General features: G+C 32.2%; 1 protein-coding gene across 7 annotated transcripts in view; it reads left to right on the top strand.

Annotated features, from left to right (window-relative positions):
• polybromo (protein) overlaps positions 1-19,104 on the top strand; it is a 55,578-nt gene that overhangs the window by 31,688 nt on the left and 4,786 nt on the right. For 2 of the 7 annotated variants that reach the window (XM_089240330.1, XM_089240332.1), the window contains 10 exons: positions 2,263-2,334; positions 2,622-2,681; positions 6,687-7,007; positions 12,218-12,337; positions 13,355-13,474; positions 13,876-14,137; positions 14,422-14,476; positions 17,180-17,272; positions 17,390-17,439; positions 18,864-18,986. In XM_089240330.1, the coding sequence (XP_089096456.1) occupies positions 2,263-2,334; positions 2,622-2,681; positions 6,687-7,007; positions 12,218-12,337; positions 13,355-13,474; positions 13,876-14,137; positions 14,422-14,476; positions 17,180-17,272; positions 17,390-17,439; positions 18,864-18,986 (1,276 nt within the window). The remainder of the gene's footprint in view (positions 1-2,262; positions 2,335-2,621; positions 2,682-6,686; positions 7,008-12,217; positions 12,338-13,354; positions 13,475-13,875; positions 14,138-14,421; positions 14,477-17,179; positions 17,273-17,389; positions 17,440-18,863; positions 18,987-19,104) is intronic. The other 5 variants (XM_089240331.1, XM_089240333.1, XM_089240335.1 and 2 more) reach the window with 5 other exon arrangements.

The following is a 19,104-nucleotide window of genomic DNA, read 5'->3' as shown; positions in this document are numbered from 1 at the left end:
TTTTGTATCAGGCATGTACCTCAAATATCAGATATGAATCATTTTTTAATATGAATGGGCATTAGTTCTCCAAGATGGTTTGGTATTGAGAGGAAGACATCAATTTGTTCTTACAACTTTAGATAATTGTCTTAATAGCTTAATCCCAATAATGTTATTACAAATGCCACAACAGACGAAATTCCCAACGAGGTGGCTGAAAAAGAAGATACCCATAGAAAATATATATCTAAACTATATCAAAAACACAGCAACCCAGTAAGAGGAATGAAAAACTAATATGATAAAATATAAATATACTGCCCATAAAAAATTATGGTTGTCTCATGTAAGTATGGATAGTTTCTTGATTTATTCCAATATGTGCATCATATTTCTTTTTAAATGTGTCAATTGTGTTAGAATTCACAATCTAGGAGGTAAGCTATTTCCTCTGTTAAATCAGGGATTACATTTTTTCCCCATATAGAGAACTTTTGTTTACATCAATTCTTGAGAGGTTGAAAAAAAATTATAGATCCATATTGGAGTTTGCACATGATAATTTTGCTTCTTTAACATGGATTTAAATTTGTAAATGAAAAAAAAAAGATTTCAGGCTCAGTTATTAATTACTAGAGCTTGGAAGTTTAGGCATTAAAAATGGGTGAAATAGGCACTATACATTAAATAGGCATTTATAATTTATGGAAGAATGGAAAAATGACGAAAAGCTAAGGTATTAAGTAAAGTATTTAAAATTTTTCATTTTACAATTGGAAACACTTTATTGAAAACCTTGTTTCATTGTTGTAAAAAAACTTTTTTTTATATATTATCACTTATGCAGGACTCCTTTAAGTGCATGGTCCTGACCATGCCCTTGGGGAGGGGGGACTGTGTTCAAATTTATCGAATATTAAACATGCATGTAAAATAGCTTGCCATGGTTATTTGCAGTGCATTTAGGGCATAAAAAAGCAAAATGTGCTTCGAATCCCGGGCTCAGTTTGCTCTTATTTAGCCTCGTGAGAGCCATGGTAATAACTGCTAATTTCTTGGGACAGTCATCAGTCAGTTATACATATAGAATACAGTCCAGTGTGTGGGGAAACAAATGTTGATTGGATCTCCATGCATGTTCACCCTTCAGGAATGCTCTGATATCTGTAGACATCACCCTTCAAAACACTATATCCATCAGATGGGGAGCAGTGTGTGTCTGGTTCTAAATTAAAGTCCAATGCATGAGCAAGACATGCTATGTGAAGCATGTGCAGAAAGAAACTTCTAAATTTTCTCAAACTGGCTGCGTTCATCTGAAACAAAAACATTCGCATCTAACAGCATTAGACATATTTATAGTTTTGCTGCCTGGGGGGCTACATGAATTTTGTCGCCTTTCTCCCATTCTAGTCTAATTTTCTTGACAATTCTTTCCTTGGATTTGCCACCCTGTGCTAGCCTCCCACCTCCACTCCTGCAAGTGCACCTGTGTTTCTAAGTCTGTTTTAGTCATTCACATACTTGTATACTGGTTTGGTCACTCATGTGCATGCATACAGTTTCTGTCATCACTCATATCTGTTTTTGATTACTCACATACTTGCACATGCTCTTGGCCCACTCTTTCGATCATTTACATGTTTACTCATGCTCTTGGTCATTCACATACTTGCACACGCTCTTGGTCATTCACATACTTGCACACGCTCTAGATCACTGACTGACCTGATTCCTCGCTCTGGGAAGAAGCAGACTTATTGAGGGTTATGTAAATTTTTCTGCCCTTCCTCTATTTCACTAATTTTCTTGGCCACTCATTCCCGGAATTTGCCGCCCTGGGCTATAGCCTGCTAACCCCCCACCCCCACCCGCCACACCAACTGGTCGAAGTAAAGTTAATTTATGGCAACAAAAACAATTTTCCTATCTCTTAGGCTCCTTTCTAATGATAATTAATAGACTAAGAGTTGGACACTTTTAAAAAAGAGCAATTCTTTTGTTCTCAATGTTTGAAATATCCAAGTTTTATGAAATTTGGCATCTGAAAATTACGCATAAACTTGAAACAATGTGGAAATAGGCATTTATTGCAGGAAAAATTCAAAAAAAGTCATTTTTACAAAAATGTTCAAAAATAGGCAAAAAAAAACCATTTATGACATTTTGCCTTAACTTCTGGGCTCTATTAATTACTATTTACTAGTTTTGAATTATTTTTTGACCATTAACATTTTTTCCCTCATTATATGCATTTATTTTTAAATTTATGTGATTTAGAAATTCAGTTTATCACCTGTTGTGACAGAAGATGAATTTTACTTCTTCCGGAAGGTCATAACACCTCAGAAGGTATGCCATTCAAAATCTTTATTGAATTTGTATTTTTATCTTTGCTACTGAGGATAGTTATTATTGTTATTTGCTTATTTCTCCTCTGATCTTTCCATCTGTCACACACCAATATTATAAGAAAGCATGGCATGACACATCAGTATTTCCCCATTTGCCACATTTTTTTAAAAGAATTTTAGATGCATGATGATCTTATCCTATGATATTCCATTATGATTTTAGGCATGCTTTTTTTCCTTCCCTTTCTCTCTCTCTTGCATGAAAATTCATTTGATTTGTTTCAGATTGAAGTAAATGCAGCCTCATATCCTGATTATAAAATTCATCCTCTTCAGTACATGCCTGTAAGTAAATTGTTTCATGTTTTCCAACAGTCTTGATTTTTAGCATTTTGTTCAGTGCACATTTTTGTGTTCTATTTTTTATTATTGTTTTTTAAATACTGATATAAGTAAAGCATATAAATGTTTATGAGCTATGTTGTTAAATGCACCTGTGTTTGCATGTTTTTTTCTCTCTGCCTTCTTTCCACTTTTCCTTTTAGTGCTTTTGTCTCTGAAAGCTTTTTTTTTTCAAAATCGAGGGCAAAACGCTTATGTGCATAAAAATAATATTTAAAAAAATAAGCACACTATATTAATTTAATGTTTAGCTTAAAATTTCGAATTCTCGCATGGTAATAATCCTGCTAAGGGGTTCTAAAGTTTGCAGGTTTTGATGAATGTGATAAGTTAAATGTTATTTGCCTAAAAATTCTGTAACATTTATTTACCATTTCGCTGACATAACTCTTCAATTAAGATAGCGGGCAATTGAGGAAAAGCGATTATTTTCAGTGAAATAGTAATTATTTTCAGTGAAATAGTGATTATTTTCAGTGAATTGAAAAATAGGACAATTCAAATTAATGCATATATATATATTTTTATTTTTGCTCTAATTTCTGAAAAAGTTCTTTTATTTGCTGTGAAACTGAACTTCTGAAGGAAATCTGAGTGCTGTGTATAGCCCTGGTTGAAGAGGCATTATCCTTTTTGGTGATGCAAGTTGCTTATTTTGCATCTTTCATTAATTTCTTGAATCATTACATATTGAATAGGCCTTGCCACATAATGAGTACACTAGAACAGCGGTTTTCAACCTTTTTTGACTTGCGGAGCCCTATCCAGTATATAATTTTTATGGCAGAGCCCTATTTGATTTCAGGAGCCCTTTTTTGTACATAATTGCTATGACAGAGAACCTGTAGGCCTCTTTTGTTTATTTATCTATCAAATTTACTGATTTATATTATTTTCCTCGAGTCGCCGCGGAGCCCCTGGGAGGTGCACATGGAGCACCGGTTGAGAACCCCTGCACTAGAATATGTATGTAATAGTCTGAAGAAAATGGCTGTTATAATAGAATACTTTTTTAACCTTAAACACTAAAGCAAGCTCATGGTTACTTGGTTCACATAGCATAGCTACATGGGTAGCTGAGGTTTTTCTGTGGCATGGGGGGCTCCCACAACCTAATGGGAGCTTATTCTTAATTGGACCAGTTCGGTGGTAGTCCTGACACTTCATGTCCTGTTTATTAGCCTCTCATCTTTCAAGTATCACATTTCTTTCTGAATAATTTTTCCCTTCAATCTAACTGTTAGTAAGGGAGTTGAAGATCAGTTACTTCAATTTCAAGTTTTAATTGAAATAACTTCATAATAATCCCCATAATTTCATAATAAATCACAATGAAAGAGATCTCTGGAATGTTGCAGTCAGGCTTCGGTATAAATGTCACTTCCTTGCAGACAGAAAAAAATTACATTATCAGCATCACTAAATATACCTCAGGAACTTTTGAAAACTGATGGTATAAACAGGGGATATTGAAAATGACAGACTTTAGATTGAGATGTTACTGTGTAAGTCTGATTAGTGTTCTACTTCCTATGATAAAGGATATTCAGAAGTTTCAGGAGTTCTGCACTAGCTCAGTCTTCCTTGTCAGAATCTTCCCTGACATAGAGACACATTTATACGTGTAGAAGAACGAAATGGTATCAAGATAAAAATATAGCTTATTATTTGTGTGTATGTGCTACCACAGGAAGTTCATACATAAAGTGGCTAGCTCATCAATTTTTTTGCAAGAGTAAGAGCTGTTAAGAATCCTTAAAATCCAGTTCTCTGCATAATTACTTTTCATGTGCATAAAATGACAGCAGTGCAGATAAAATAAATGATCAGAAAAAAATGTGTGAAGGTGACCTTGAATCTGTGTGTCTAAATGTTTATATTGTTATTGTGTGTATATGTTTCTCAACTACAATTAAATCTCTATATTAAAATTTTTAGAATGATGAGGTTTTTTATATATATAAATGAGTAATTTTTCATGAAACTTATTATTGTCCTGAAACTATACTAATATCTCAATTTTTCTGGAATTCTGTCTCTTCTGGATTGAAACTCTAAAGAAAAACAGCAAGGAAAAAGATGTTTCCATGATTATATTTCTTAAAGGATGTTAGATCCTGACAATTATCATTTTAAAGTGCAGTTTTTTTTTTTCAAAATCTACATTGAATACTAGAAACTTACATTCTGTGAGAAATAACAAAGCATGCGATTAATCAATATCTCTTGTCTTTTTTTTCCTGCTTTATTTGATTAATAGCTTTAATTGAATTTATTTGAACATTTTCTTTAATAATGTAGTCCACTCTCTATATAATGGAGTTACATAGTTCCAGTAAAAAAATTTTGTGTATGAAATTTGTTTTGTCTTCATTTTTATTTACTTGTTATTAACTGTTAATTGACTAATGCAATGAAAATCATGATAGCTATCCAGTGAAACAAAGACCTTGTTTAAATATGGGGCTATGGGTTTTTTTTTTAAACTAAGACTACAGTTAGTCAAAATAACAAATGCTGAGATTAATGAAATAGCTTATCTAATAAATTGGTTTGTCAAAAATCCTTTCACTTAATGTCATCAAGAATAAATTGTGCGAAATCAATGTTTTCATTTAGATGAGCTATTTCCCTGAGTGCACCAGCCAAAAAAAGTGCATAGTCTTACCAAGACATTGCTAAAATGTATCTGTACACAAAAATGACGAGATAGATATCGCCAGAGATCCCCAGCCCTATATGAAAATAGACATGCATGTTAGTGCAATCATATTTGTATTGTAGGCCTATAGATTGAAAAAACATTCAAAATAGATCACACAATAGAATCATGTATTTAAACATTATATATATATATATATGTATGTACATATTGCTCTGCTGCTTTAATGTACCATATTTTTCTAGATAAGTTTATAATAAAACTGAGCAACACTGAGTAATGTTCAAATATATTCAGCTGATGCTTCTATTCCATCATCCTATTCTGTCTTGGTTCCGGCTTCATAAGTGGCAAAAAATACATTTGTGATAAGCAGGCAGAGCTTCATTTTTGAAAGCTTAAGTTCATGATCTATTTCTTTTAATTGAACTTATATTTTAACAAAGGTTAAAGAAGGAAAATATTTTGTTGCAAAAATTCATTTATTTGAAGTGTTTTTTCCTGAGATGGTTTCGTGTTGTTGAGATATTTTGCCTCTGTGGAAAAAAACAAAACAAAACTTTTGTTATGCTGCCTTTGTATTTATTGGCAAGTGTCACAAGAAGAAGCTGCATTGACAATGAAGAAATAGTGAAGGCTTGAGCATGTGAGTAGGTATCATTTCTATCCCATATAGAGGATTTTAGGTTTTTGAAACTGCATAATTTAATGTATACTATCTTATGGAGTAAATGGTAGAGCTCTTTCTCGGCAACTCTTTCTGGTTTCAGGTGTAGTATAACCATTTGTATACCAACATTTTTTTTTTCAATTTTTGCTAAAATAATTTTTGCTGGTATTTCACTTATCTGCATTTTCTTCTTTTTAATTTAAAATGAATTCCTGTTGATTTCACTTCAGTTTTGTTTCAGCACAAGTTAATTACTTTCTTATTAGCTAAATATTGCATGATCCTTTTGCATGTATCTTATGGATTAGGTTTCTTTTATTCATTTTTTTAATTTTAAGATGTCTATTGCATATTTGATGTTACATCATTCATATCAGACTGCTTTGTTTTGCGTTGTGTATGTGTAGTTATAGACGATTAACATTGTATTTAATTACTTTTTATCATGAATTTTATCACTGGAATACCCCGAAACAGATTTTCACATTAAGTAGTGTGCCACCAGTAGAGGGTGGTGATTTTTTTGGGTAGAGCTTTTTTTGTGTACGTTATGTTCGTGATACCCCTAGCGAACATCTAAGACAGAGCTCGTCTATTTTTTTCTCTTACTCTACAGATGGATATTGACAGTGATCTGGATGGATCCTTAACACCTAATGCTTCCTGGCTACCTAAAGATAGAACACCTGGTGGAAAACAAAAATTCGTGGAAGCATGGTTGAAGATGGATCTGTTTAAGGACTGGCTGGCGAAAGTTCCTGGCGAGGACTTTTATGCCAGATGTCTGGCTTGTGCTCAGACACTAAAGTGCGGAAAATCTGATTTGACGAAACATGGCGAGGGCAAAAAGCATAATGAAAACATGCAAAAGTTCCTCCGTTTGACCAAGAACAAAGGTTTTGGACACACCTCCATTGACTCCCCTGTTAGAAGAGAAGTAGGTATCCTCCTTAAACTAAAACACAGCAGTCTTGTCAAATGGAGCTTTTATTTTGTTTATTTTATTTTTCATTCAGAGAATTAATAATGGAATTGCATATATAAAATCAGGGGTGGTTTTATCACAGATAAACTAAAACCGGTCTTGTTTCTTTTTCCACATTTTATGTACTTTTCTTTTTCCCTTAATTTACATTTTAAAGAAGGGAATAGTTGTCAAACATAATTAGCGAGAAAAGACAATGCACTCGAGCAGTGTTTGAATACCTGCAAATATTTCTGAGCAAAAGATTTCAGATGCTTCAAATCCTGTTAAAAAGAATGAGAACACATTTTATTTTTAAATAATTATTTTTTGTTTATAATTTTATGATTTCTATCTATATGTACCATTTTCAGTCTATTTTTTTTCTCAAACAGTCTATGCTGAATTGTTCTTCCCATTTTCGTTCACAATCAATTTTTATCATAATGCTTCTTTAAAGATATTTTGAATCTTTTCCTGAGACATTTTTTAAAATTTTCATTTGAGAATTATAATGAGAAGATTTTTTAATACTCTTCTGGTTTTTATTTCAAAGTTCTATATCTGTTTGCGGTGGAAAAGAAACCCATTGTTTTTCTTATATGATGTAATTTTCAGTTACGTTGAGATTTTCATGTGTGTTGGATATAGACAAAAATTATTCATATTTTTTTCACAACAAAAACTTAAATAATTGCTGGGAGAAAAATGAGTGAAAATATTGGAAGTAGGAAGTTATTTTGAATAAGAACTATTCAGTGTAAATTATTTACTTTTTGCTTATTTTTAATTTTGCTTTGTTCCTTAGTTCATCTAGTTGCATGTAGAGTAAAACTTTAAAAAGTTATACGGTTGACCTAATCTAGCAAAATAAGAGAAACAAACAAAAAATACATACAAAGATGTTTTCCAGTGCTATGGTTTCTGTATTTTATAAGTAAATATAAATATTCTTTGATCTTTAGGAATTCCTCCCTCCCATCCATTTTTAGACAATGCATGTTTATATATCTAAATTTAATGTGCATGTGAGCATGTCTGTGTTGCACTCGTTCTTTTCACTTCTTGTGTTTTTTTAATCAGCTTTCTTTGTGTTTTCTTTTTATGTTTGTTTTTCATTTGTTAATATTGGTTTATGTCAGCAAAAATTTATTTTATGCAAGATAATTAGGAAAATTTGATATTACGTACAAAAATTAGTCCTCAAACCAGTAGTGGTATGTGATGTATTTTGTAACTGGGAAGAAAATTGGATCTGCTGTTATCATCTGGAGATTCTTTAGCACTATCTATGTGCTTGCATACTTTTTATATCATCATTTCTGCAAATTGTCATTCTCCAGATGCGTTTTAGTGGTTGAAAATTGAGTTCATGCAATCAATGTTTTGACTTAGATATGAGTGGCAATGTCAAGCAAAGTTTGGTTTGGATTTTTTCTCTGTGAACAATATTTTTATGTGAGTTATTTCAATATAATTCTGAACTCTTAAAATTTATATTACACTTCCAAATTCTTTATTTGATAAAAATATACAAATTCTTCATTCCAGATTGTTTGGTTGATTTTTGCAGCAGTTCCTGGTGGAATGAGTCTGTGGTTCTGAATTCTCTTTATACACTTCCTAATATCCCAGAGTTTTTTTTATGAAATGTTGAAAAAAATTTCTTTTATGGATTCATTGTCTGCAGCTTCCCAAATCAAAGCATAAATCATCAGTGAATAGTTCTTTTATTCCGTATTCTGCTAGGGATCCATTGTGTATCTTAGGTTTTTTTTCACACTTCTGAATGCATTTGTAGTTAAATCCACTGTATGAAGGAAAGAGAAGCCTTTGAAGCTTATTGGATAGATCCCTTGATTTTCTTATTTTGGTGTAGGTTCATTTTGTTGTGTGATTGCTTTCCATTGGCTTCTGATAATAAATTTGGATAAGAAGAAATCCTGACATAATTTCAGAAGTGTTGATTTTTTTTTGTTATCTGTGATAGAAAATTATACAGGAGCTAAGAAGAAGAAACACCTTCGTAGATCATTGCCAGTGTATGTAAATAAACTTGCCTTAGATTTTTTTTAAATGATTCATTTTTTTTCCGTGTGCATCAAAACTTTATGTACATATATATTTCTGATCCATTTTGATTAAGATATACTAGGATTAAGATAAAATACTGCGTATTAGAGATGGAAAAAAAAGATAAGTTGTGTTATCTCCTATTCTTATAAATTCCAAATAGCTAACATTTCAAAGTAGGATTTTTTAACTGTACAATTACACTTCAAATCATATTTCCATGTGCTTCCGAACATTTTTAATACAGCAGAGGAAATTTACATTTGTTCATGTACTGACTAGATATTTTACACAGTGTGATCATTCCATAAAAAAAAAGAACTGTAGTGAACAAACATTAAATTGGGATGCAGTGGGGCTCAGGTTGATAAGACATCTGTTTACTGTATGAAAGTATGTTCAGAGTTTAAAATTATACCTTAGAAATAAATTGCTATAGGTGAATGTATCTACTGAAAGTACATGATATGTGTGACAGCATAGAAAAATGTGGGATCATCACATGCATACAGGCACATTTAAGTATCAAAACATTACTGTGAAAGGAAATGGCTCATCTGCAGAAAACTTTATTGCTTTCTGTGTTGTGTATCATTTATTTGTGCCATTATTTTTTAAAGGTCTTTTATTAAATTAAAGAGGGGGGGGGGCAGAACTTTTCAGAGCAAAAACCAAAGGTTTGATTAGTGTTTGATAGAAAATACTGATGGTCAAGGATTTACTGCTTCTAAAAAATATAAACTTCTATGATTTATGTAAAATTTTGGTTTATATATGCATGTTATAATAATTCAGCGGAAAGACCATATACAAGAGCTTGTTTGTATGATTTATAAGCCAATTGTTTCATGGTCTTCAAATTTAAAATTTTCTTATGTAGAAGATTCAAATGATATGATGGCAAATATTCACTAGTTTTTAATCTAATTTTTGATTGCAACTGAGCATGTGGACAACATTTCTCTCTCTCTTTTTTTTCTTTTTTTGCTTTCAATTTGTTAAAGTTAATAGTCTAAGGCACAGGTGTGGCCAACCATTTCCTAAGCCGTGCTGCGATGAAGATTATTTTCGATGCAAGTGTCACTTTAAGAATTTTAACATTCCTACAAAATATTGTTCAGCTGTCTGCTTATTTTCATAAAAATGCTCAGTTTGTCATTCTTTTGAGTTCTAAATTGTTGTTATTTTTGAGTCATAAATTTGATTATTGCAATCAAGTGAATAGTCTGTGTGGGACACATGAGTCATGCATTTTTTTTTATAACAATTGCCACAGTATGAAGGATGCGTGAGATGGAGCATTGCCATATGATGCAAAAACCTGTCTCTCACAAATGTGTGCCTCTTTTTGAGGGGGTGAAAAGGGTTATTATGCAGAATGAGTGTAAATTTTTTGTGGGGGGCCAAGGGCAGTGCTTTGATTGCCTCTGCTTAGTTATGGGTGTGAGTTTTACCCATAGCAGCATCCCCATAAGCTGTTTCTAACATCCCAACAGTTTCTGCTGCTTTTTTTCCCGAGCAGGAAGCAGAACTTCACAGCCCAGTACTGTTCACAGAAGTGTCTGCCATGATCAAAAAACAAGGAACAGACTAAACAACTTCCATGAAAAATTTCATGGATGCCAAACACAATCTTCCTATGCAACACCACAATCTTCCCATGCAACACCACTTGGTGCATTGTCTCGGAAAGAGTGATTTACACTTACCTAGTGAGAAAATCGCATACTACAGATGCTGTGCTTACTGTAAGGTTATTCCAGTTACTTTTGGGTACCTCTCTTATATGCCCAATGATGGAAAACATTACAGAATGCATTAAATAGAAAGTCATCTTTAGTTATTATTTTAAAAGTACTTACCATAATAAATATGCTTTGGCAGCCTACAAAAACATTGTTCATGAAAAAATGATTGTTTAAAAATTGGATAGAATTTCTTTGAAAAAAGGAGTAGAATTTCTACAATTTTTGAAAAGCATTCATATGCCTTTCCTGATACTATGACATGCCATGGGTTGGCCATCCCTGGTCTAAGCCCTCAATGCAGAATATTCTGAAAAGTGTGACATACATTGCAGAACAATCCTGGGAAGAATTTTGAAAAAAGTGTAGAAAACAGTATTATGGGAATATTTTTAGTCAGATAAGGACTTGTTGCAGATCAGTGCAAAACATTCTGCTTTGGGGGTTTTAAGCTATTCTTTTGTATTATAATTTGGAAACTGTAGGCTACTTGCATGTTTGAAATGGTTTCTCTTATTTAAAAACTATTTTTGCAATTATTTTGTAGGATTGGATTTTCTAAAGATGAAAAAAAATAATTTTTAGTGTTTTCTGAAATAAATGAAATCCTTTATTTTAAAGCCATAATAATTGTAATAATATTAGATGGGTATGCACAGCCAATGGCTTAACAAAAGCTTGCAGCCATTAGAAGTCCATCAAGGTTTGAGAATTTGAAACCAGTTCACAGTGATAAAAATTGTTTTTTCGGGTTCGAACCCGAAAAAACAATTTTTATCAAATGATGGCCGCGAAAACCTTATAAACCAGTTCACAGTGTTGGAAGAAAGTAAAGCACCTTGTTTATCCAGACCATATATACAAATGCACAGTTACAGTATAGTAATTTGTTCAACTATTACAGTATATTTTCCAATTAGTTCATCTTATCGCTAGTTAAATATCATTAGAATTAAAAACATGAACATTTTTGTGATCTATTTATAACACATGTTAAGGTAATTTTAATTAAAAATTAGCATGGTGTAGAAACATTTCTTTCCCAAAAATACTTTGAATCATTTACGTGTGCCATTGTTCAATTACTGAACGGAGCTCGACATATTATTTACCTTATAGGGATAGCAGAATAATGCAAAAAAAATCAGATTACCTTTCTTATATTAATTTTTTACTCATATTAATTACATTTTCTGTCCAGAAAAGACATCATTGAAAAATCATTCATCATAGTCAATCATATGATATGTGTGCTAATTTTATGCTAATGCTTTTTCACCTCAAGGTGTTTCTCTTCAGGAATTTTTTTAGAAAATGTTTCTCATTCTTCAAGTATTCATTATCATTTTTCTTCTTTTCACTTAGGAGCTTTCTCCTCTGATGCCTCGACCTACAGAAACTGATACTGAAGAATCAAATGATATGAATACTTCACTCTCCATAAAAGATGAATCTAATTCTTCCCTTCCACCTAGCACAAAAAAGGTCAGTTTTCAGTTCCTTCATTTTTTTTTTTTTTAATGTCATAATTTATGTTATAATATGTAGTCATTTACTAAAATGTTTATTCCATGCATATACATGTGCAATGTGAGTGTGAAAAGCTAAAATTCTGTGAGTGACCATACTATCGTACATAATATATCAGACTGACGTTTGTTATGTCATGCTCTAGAGCAGTGATTCTCAACCCTTTTTCAATGTTGATTATAGATCTCGGGCATCCTATTTATTTTATAAAGAACCTCTGTGTTCCTCCATGTATTAGAAACAGATCTTGTGGATTGCTCTATCCGAAAGCATGATCCGCCACTACAGATTTTTCACACTGCTATCATCACACACACAAGAGGCAAATTTTATATTGTCACAAATGTTTTTAGTGTTGTAACACTTATTAGTCTGTTATTAACACTTGTGTCTCTGGTGTATTGGTTAGTGCACTTGCCCAGTATGCCAGGGGACCCAGGTTTGATTCCTGGAGGAGACAAATCACTTTTCTTTCCAAATATCAGTTTTGGCATAACGTCCAGAAAATTCAGTTTCTCCTTTTTTGATTGTTCTACGGTTAGACCTTTTCTTCCTGGATTTTCCTAATAAGTGTCACCTCTGATCTTAGGTTATCTTTTTTGTTTAATTTTGATTTTATTCAGAAATATGCTTCACATTTGCCTTGCTCTTGTGTTCTAATAGCTTACAGTGTTAATGTTGTATGCATTGTAAGATGTAGTAATTTTGCATTGAAATATACAAAACTCTTTCATGTAATCCCATTTTGAAAGAGGCATGCATACTTGGGTGTCACACGATTTTCAAGTTACCAGTGTAATAAATGATAGCACATATATATGAATGCTTTGAGGAACAATCTTCCAGATGTATACTCACTGGATATTTTTTTCACTTTAAAAGGAAAATTGAAAATTCACTTCATCACTGTTTATCTTGGGATTATTATTTTGCTTTTGCTTTATTTGTCTTACACATTTGCATTTCTTCCAGAAGAACTGTAAACGAATTGTAACAGGTTATATTTTATTTGCGAGTGAAGTCCGACGATCAGTTATAGCTGCGAATCCAGATCGTTCTTTTGGAGACATCAGTCGAATGATTGGTACTGAGGTAAAGAAAAAATTGATTCTGTCTCTTTTATTATTTTTTTCCCATAAAAAATTAAATTTTAATTTTGTTTCTGATTCTGCGAAACAAATTTTAGTGCATGCAAACATTTTTTTTATATTCAAAATGTGAAGTCCGATACTCTAGTATTTTCAATTTTTTATCGTATTTTTTAATAATCCATAAAACTGTATGAAATCAAAATAATTTCTTAAAAATTCTTTCTGTTCTAACTCTTAAATAATTGTACACAGTTTTTTTAGGGCTCAAGTTCTTTTGTAATTCAAGGTAATTTTTATGTGATATCCTCTATTTTTAATCTTTCAAGATATCTTATAAATATCTTTAAAAACTTATTAAATCATAAATTTTAAATATAATTCTTCGTATGACTGCTTTTCCAGTGGCGTAACCTGCCGACTAGTACAAAGACTGAGTATGAAGAACGTGCACAGAAACAAAATGAAGAAACTGCAGCGCGGGAATCTCTGAATGAGAGTATGCCTCAATCACCTGCTTCAGAACATGGATCACAGAGAACAGAAAATACTGTGTATGAATGCATGTGGGAAGGTTGCGATTTCCAGTTTGAAGACATACAGGATCTTATTGAACACCTTGTCACAGAACCAAATGGTCATGTTCAGTTGTCTTATCATAATAAAGGTGAGATATTTTTCTCCTCGAAATCAATATTTTTTTCCCGAGATAATACAAAAGTGTGCAGTCATATGAGAGTTTCATTAGCAATGTTTTAAATTCACAAAAAATTAATCATTATGCAGTTATTTCTTCAAACTGATTCTGTAGGCAGTTCTTATTACTTGTTGCAAAAGTATTTAAATGTGTTAGGGAGTTTACAATTAGAAAATTATTAAATTTTGAAATTTTTTCTCTACTCAGAAAATGAGATTTTAATTTTGTATCAAATGATTCTTGATTTCAATTAGATGCTGATTTCCAATGCTTATGGCAGAATTGTTCAAGGATAAAGAAAAATGTTCCGTAAGTTGGAGATTTTCTATTTAGAAATATTTTTGTTGTGTTTGACCTTGTGGCTTAAACCTTTTTATTCCTATTCTACAAATAAATATAGCGTGCATCATACAGTGGCATCGCTGACTCACTCACAGCATGTGAAATGCCGGAAACTTTGGGAAAGTATGCATAGAAATTATATTCCACAAGTCCAATTATATATTTTTACTCAGTTAGAGCCCAAGCGAATCAAAATAAAGTGATTTCACTGTCATATTTACATGTTGAGTTTGTTATATAAAAGCCAACAGAATATGGAAATGCATCACTATACATACAGTTGGACCCTGATTTGATGAATTAGATGAGGTGATTTTATTTGAGGGTTCTACTGTATAGAAAGTATAGCTGCTGTGGAGTCATGTGGGCTCTTATCGCAGTGATCCAGATTTGAACTCAGATGGTAACACAGTAGTTGTCAGCCGAAGTTGGTTTTCTAAGTTCAAGACACGAATATGAATCGGTCTTCCATTAGGAAAAGTCTCTCCAGAGAAAGCAGGCAGACATTTAAGATGACATGAAAACACAAGAATTTGCCATGTTCACTTCCAAATGTGAAAGGTAGATGGCAGCACCAACAGAACATAAAAAGGAACAATTCTGACAGCATAAATGTTGGAGGCCACACACACAACTTAGAATGTATGTCCTGGCATGTGCCGATTTGTTATAAATTCCTCAGAGGAATGTGTACAAGATGCATGTATGGTTATGTTTGAACTAAAATTTTTTTGTGTTTAAAACTGTTGGGCAACAATGGTTTTCGAGCCTCAACAATGATTTTTGGAATATTTACTTTGGTTATCGTGGTTCCCCTAACAATTCCCTTCAGACATGTAGATGCCTTGACAATGGTTTGCCATTTTTTCAATAGTCCCAGCAATTGAAGAAAACCCTGAGCAGCACGGTGTATTACAGCTTGTATATTATATAATAACTAACTATAATACCTAGCACTGCCCGGGTTTCCTTCGGTGACTTGGAGGATTAAAAAGTCACAAACCATTATAAAAGAATAAACTATTTTACATAGGCCTATACTGGCAGCATTAAAAAAATGACAAAGCATTGTAAAGGCATATACATGTCTGAAATATATTGGTTGGGAACCACGGTAACCAAAGTAAACATTCCAAAATTCATTGTTGGAGCCCATAAAATCATTTTTGCCCGACAGTTTTTTGTCCTGCTCTGATGAACTTTTAAAGTAGCCTATCGTTCAAGTTGAGTTCTGCTCCTTATATATGCAAAATTTGGGGATGATCGGCCTAAAATTGTAGATTTATATGAAGAACATACAAACAGAAAATTAATTTTATATATATACTAGTTATAATACCCTGCGCTGCCCGGGTTTTCTTCAATGAGGCTGTTTGGATCATGTGATATCTCCTTCTTTCTTTGAGGGACATGTGAACCGTTTCTAAGTTAACCAATATTGTGACTTCCTGCGCGACTTCATGAAATAAACAAATCTAGATTTGAAGAAACATAGAAAAAATATATATTTTTTCTTTTTTAAGGGGCACTAAGTATTTTGATCCCCTCCCAGACTTCAATCTATATCTGCCTGTTTCTGCTTCCAAAAATGCTTAATTAAAGCTGTGGAATTTCTTCGATGTGCTTTACGGACCCATAATTGATTTTAAAACAACCTAAACCATATCAATTTATGCAGTTGAATATCAGAAGACAATACGGAGAATTGCTTGAGAAGATATAAATAAAAAGTTGAAATCAATGTTATTGTGCACGAATATCCAACTCAAAAGTAGGTCCGGATAATTGCTTCATATTTAATCTCCTGGGCTTCGTATATCTCTAAGCGAACTCAATAGTTCAAAAAACGAGAATTCAATACAATTTTTAAAATTATTGATGTGCCAGAAAACCCCACCAAATTTCCGCATTTCTACATTAAAATCGGCAATTTTAACACTGATTTCTATGGGGATAATCCTTTGCCTGACCCTCAAAGTGATGCTGATAATGATTATGCAAAAAGTGCTATTCAAAAAGTCTCATTACTGGGATGATTGAAAAAGTGGCAAACCACTACAAAGGCATAAATATTATACATATACTGACAGCGTTGAAGAAGTGACAAACCGTTGTAACGGCATATACATATCTTAAACGCATTGCTAGGGAACCACCGTAACCAGAGTAAACGTTCGAAAAGTGATTGTTGAGGCCCAAAAACCATTGTTGCCCCATGGTTTTTTGCCCATTTGGGGCATTTGCCCTGCTCTGACGAAATTTTAAAGTAGCCTATCGTTCAAGTTCGGTCCCATTTGGTATATATGCAAAATTTGGCGACGATCGATCTAAAATTGTAGATTTGTATAGAGAACACACACACACAGACAGACAGAAAATCAATTATATATATATATATATATATATAGATATTTTCAAGTATATCATGTTAAGCTCAACCAGCTAACTTGAACAAATATTAAACTTTATTGGTTGACAAATTATATAAGCGCTTTATCCACTATATCTACTAAATTGGGAAATAATTTTGCTGAGCAAGCTATCATGTAAAATATTTTTCTGGATGCATTTATAAATTGTTTATTTGTATAATTTTTTTTTGTAGGTAATTATAATTAATCTAAATCATGTAGTTTTAAAATTGCTTGTGCTTTTGCTTTTTATTTTTAGCCCTTTCCCTAATCTCCAGCGTCTTATCAGACATTGCAAAGAAGTTCATTTAAAGAGCTCTATCAGGAATGTCTTGCCTGAAAACAGAGGAAGGTAAGGACTATTGACGAAAATGAAATGCCCAAAAATAAATGTATTTCTGTTTAAATTTGGATTTCAAAATGTGAATTTTTTTTATATTTATTTGGATATATATATTTTGTTTTTCAGAAACTTTTTCCCCTCAAAGAGGTCTGGTGGACTCATGTCAAATATGCCTAGTGAGAACTTTTGTTTATTTTGTTTGCGCATATACCCAACTTTATTCATACCACACCTAAAAATCCTTTTGCAATTTTTTTATATCAAAACCTTTTTATTTTATAGCTCACTATATTTTAGTATCCCTTGGATTCAAATTAATTTTCAACTCTTATGTTTTTATTTCCTGTAATGCAGGTTTGTAAAATTTGTTATATTGCAAAATTTTCTTATCTCTCCATAACATGAAATACATAACTAATTACAAACTTCAGCTACAGTCAAATTTCTGTTGTCTTCAAGTAATTTAAATCTTCGGTGTTATATTTTTCTATAAATTAAAGGTTAATAATTTAATTTTTATGCATTTCCTAGAAGCATTTCAAGATATCAAAGTTTGTTTGTATATTGCTGTGTAATTTGAAAAGCAGAATCTGCATGCTGTTGAGATATTTTTAATCTGAGGCTAATAACGTGATCCGGTTGTTAGTCTTAATTTTTCCATATATTTCATTGACCATGTATTGTTTGTTCAAAGTCAACCGTAATTGTTTGAATGATTATACTGATGATTAACATAAAGGAATAATTATTTAAATTAAAATAAAGAATTAGATAAATTCCTCTTCCTCTCTCTCTCTCTCTCTGCTTTCTAATCTGTAACAAAATAATCAGAAAGGGACTCCCTAATTAGTTTACAGGAGTTATCCATTGGTAACAAAAAAAAAACACACTTGGTAATATATTGGAATGTGAAATTCCAGAGTTTGTTAATAATTGTATCTATTTTTTTAAAATATTTGCTTGTATTTTCTAATATTCTAAAATGTTTGTGCATCTACTTTAATATGCTTTGTGTATTATTGCGCATGTATGCATGCTTAAAGAGAATATGAAAATTAATCAGCGTAATACCAGACATATTTTCTTGAAATATATTTAACATTCATTAGCTTCATTTTTTTTAATGTCATATTTTGTCCCAGCATGAAATAATTTTCCCCCATGTGTTTGCTCATTGTCAAAAGCTTTGTTATGCATGAATTGCTGCTGAAAATTTTATTTTCACTCATGTAATTCTGGTTTGTCTTTTTTCGGTGTTTCCCTCCTTATGCAGTTCATTATTACATCATTATTATCTTTACTATATATATATGTTATTAATTGTGCATCAAATCATTTTAGTGATGCAAGATGACCATTAAAATCCTATTTGCATGAGTTAAGCATTACAGAAAATTTTTAATTTTTTTAAATAACATTCTGCATTAATTGTATCTAATCAAACCAGCACTAAAAGTAGTTAATTTAAAGGAGAAAAATAAAATAAAACTAATGAAAGTTTGGGAAACACTGTGATATTAATGACAACCACGAGTATGATTCTACGCGCATGAAAAATGATTGTGAATTTACTACCTCTGTATTGTGCATGATTTTGCAGACACCCCTACTGCTTTTTCGTGCGCTTCTCCCAACCCTCAAGGACAATACCAGTCCCAGTTTTTCCCCAATGCTGCTCAAACATACAGCCGCCTGCCTTCAACTTCTCCATATCCCTTCTTAGGTAAGGATTATCTCTTCTCTTTTTCCCCCCTTGCCTTTAAATATTCTCCTTGCTATAATATGTATGCTCCCTTTCATATTTCCATGTTTCAGCTTTGTGATTGTTGTAGATTTCAACT

The sequence above is a fragment of the Pholcus phalangioides genome, unplaced genomic scaffold (genome assembly GCF_987345545.1).
Source record: "Pholcus phalangioides strain wild (caught in Gottingen) unplaced genomic scaffold, Ppha-v1.0 ptg000012l_1, whole genome shotgun sequence".
Classification (NCBI taxonomy): domain Eukaryota; kingdom Metazoa; phylum Arthropoda; class Arachnida; order Araneae; family Pholcidae; genus Pholcus; species Pholcus phalangioides.
The sequence above is the reverse complement of the archived record's forward strand: the minus strand, read 5'-3'. Positions and strand labels throughout refer to the sequence as shown.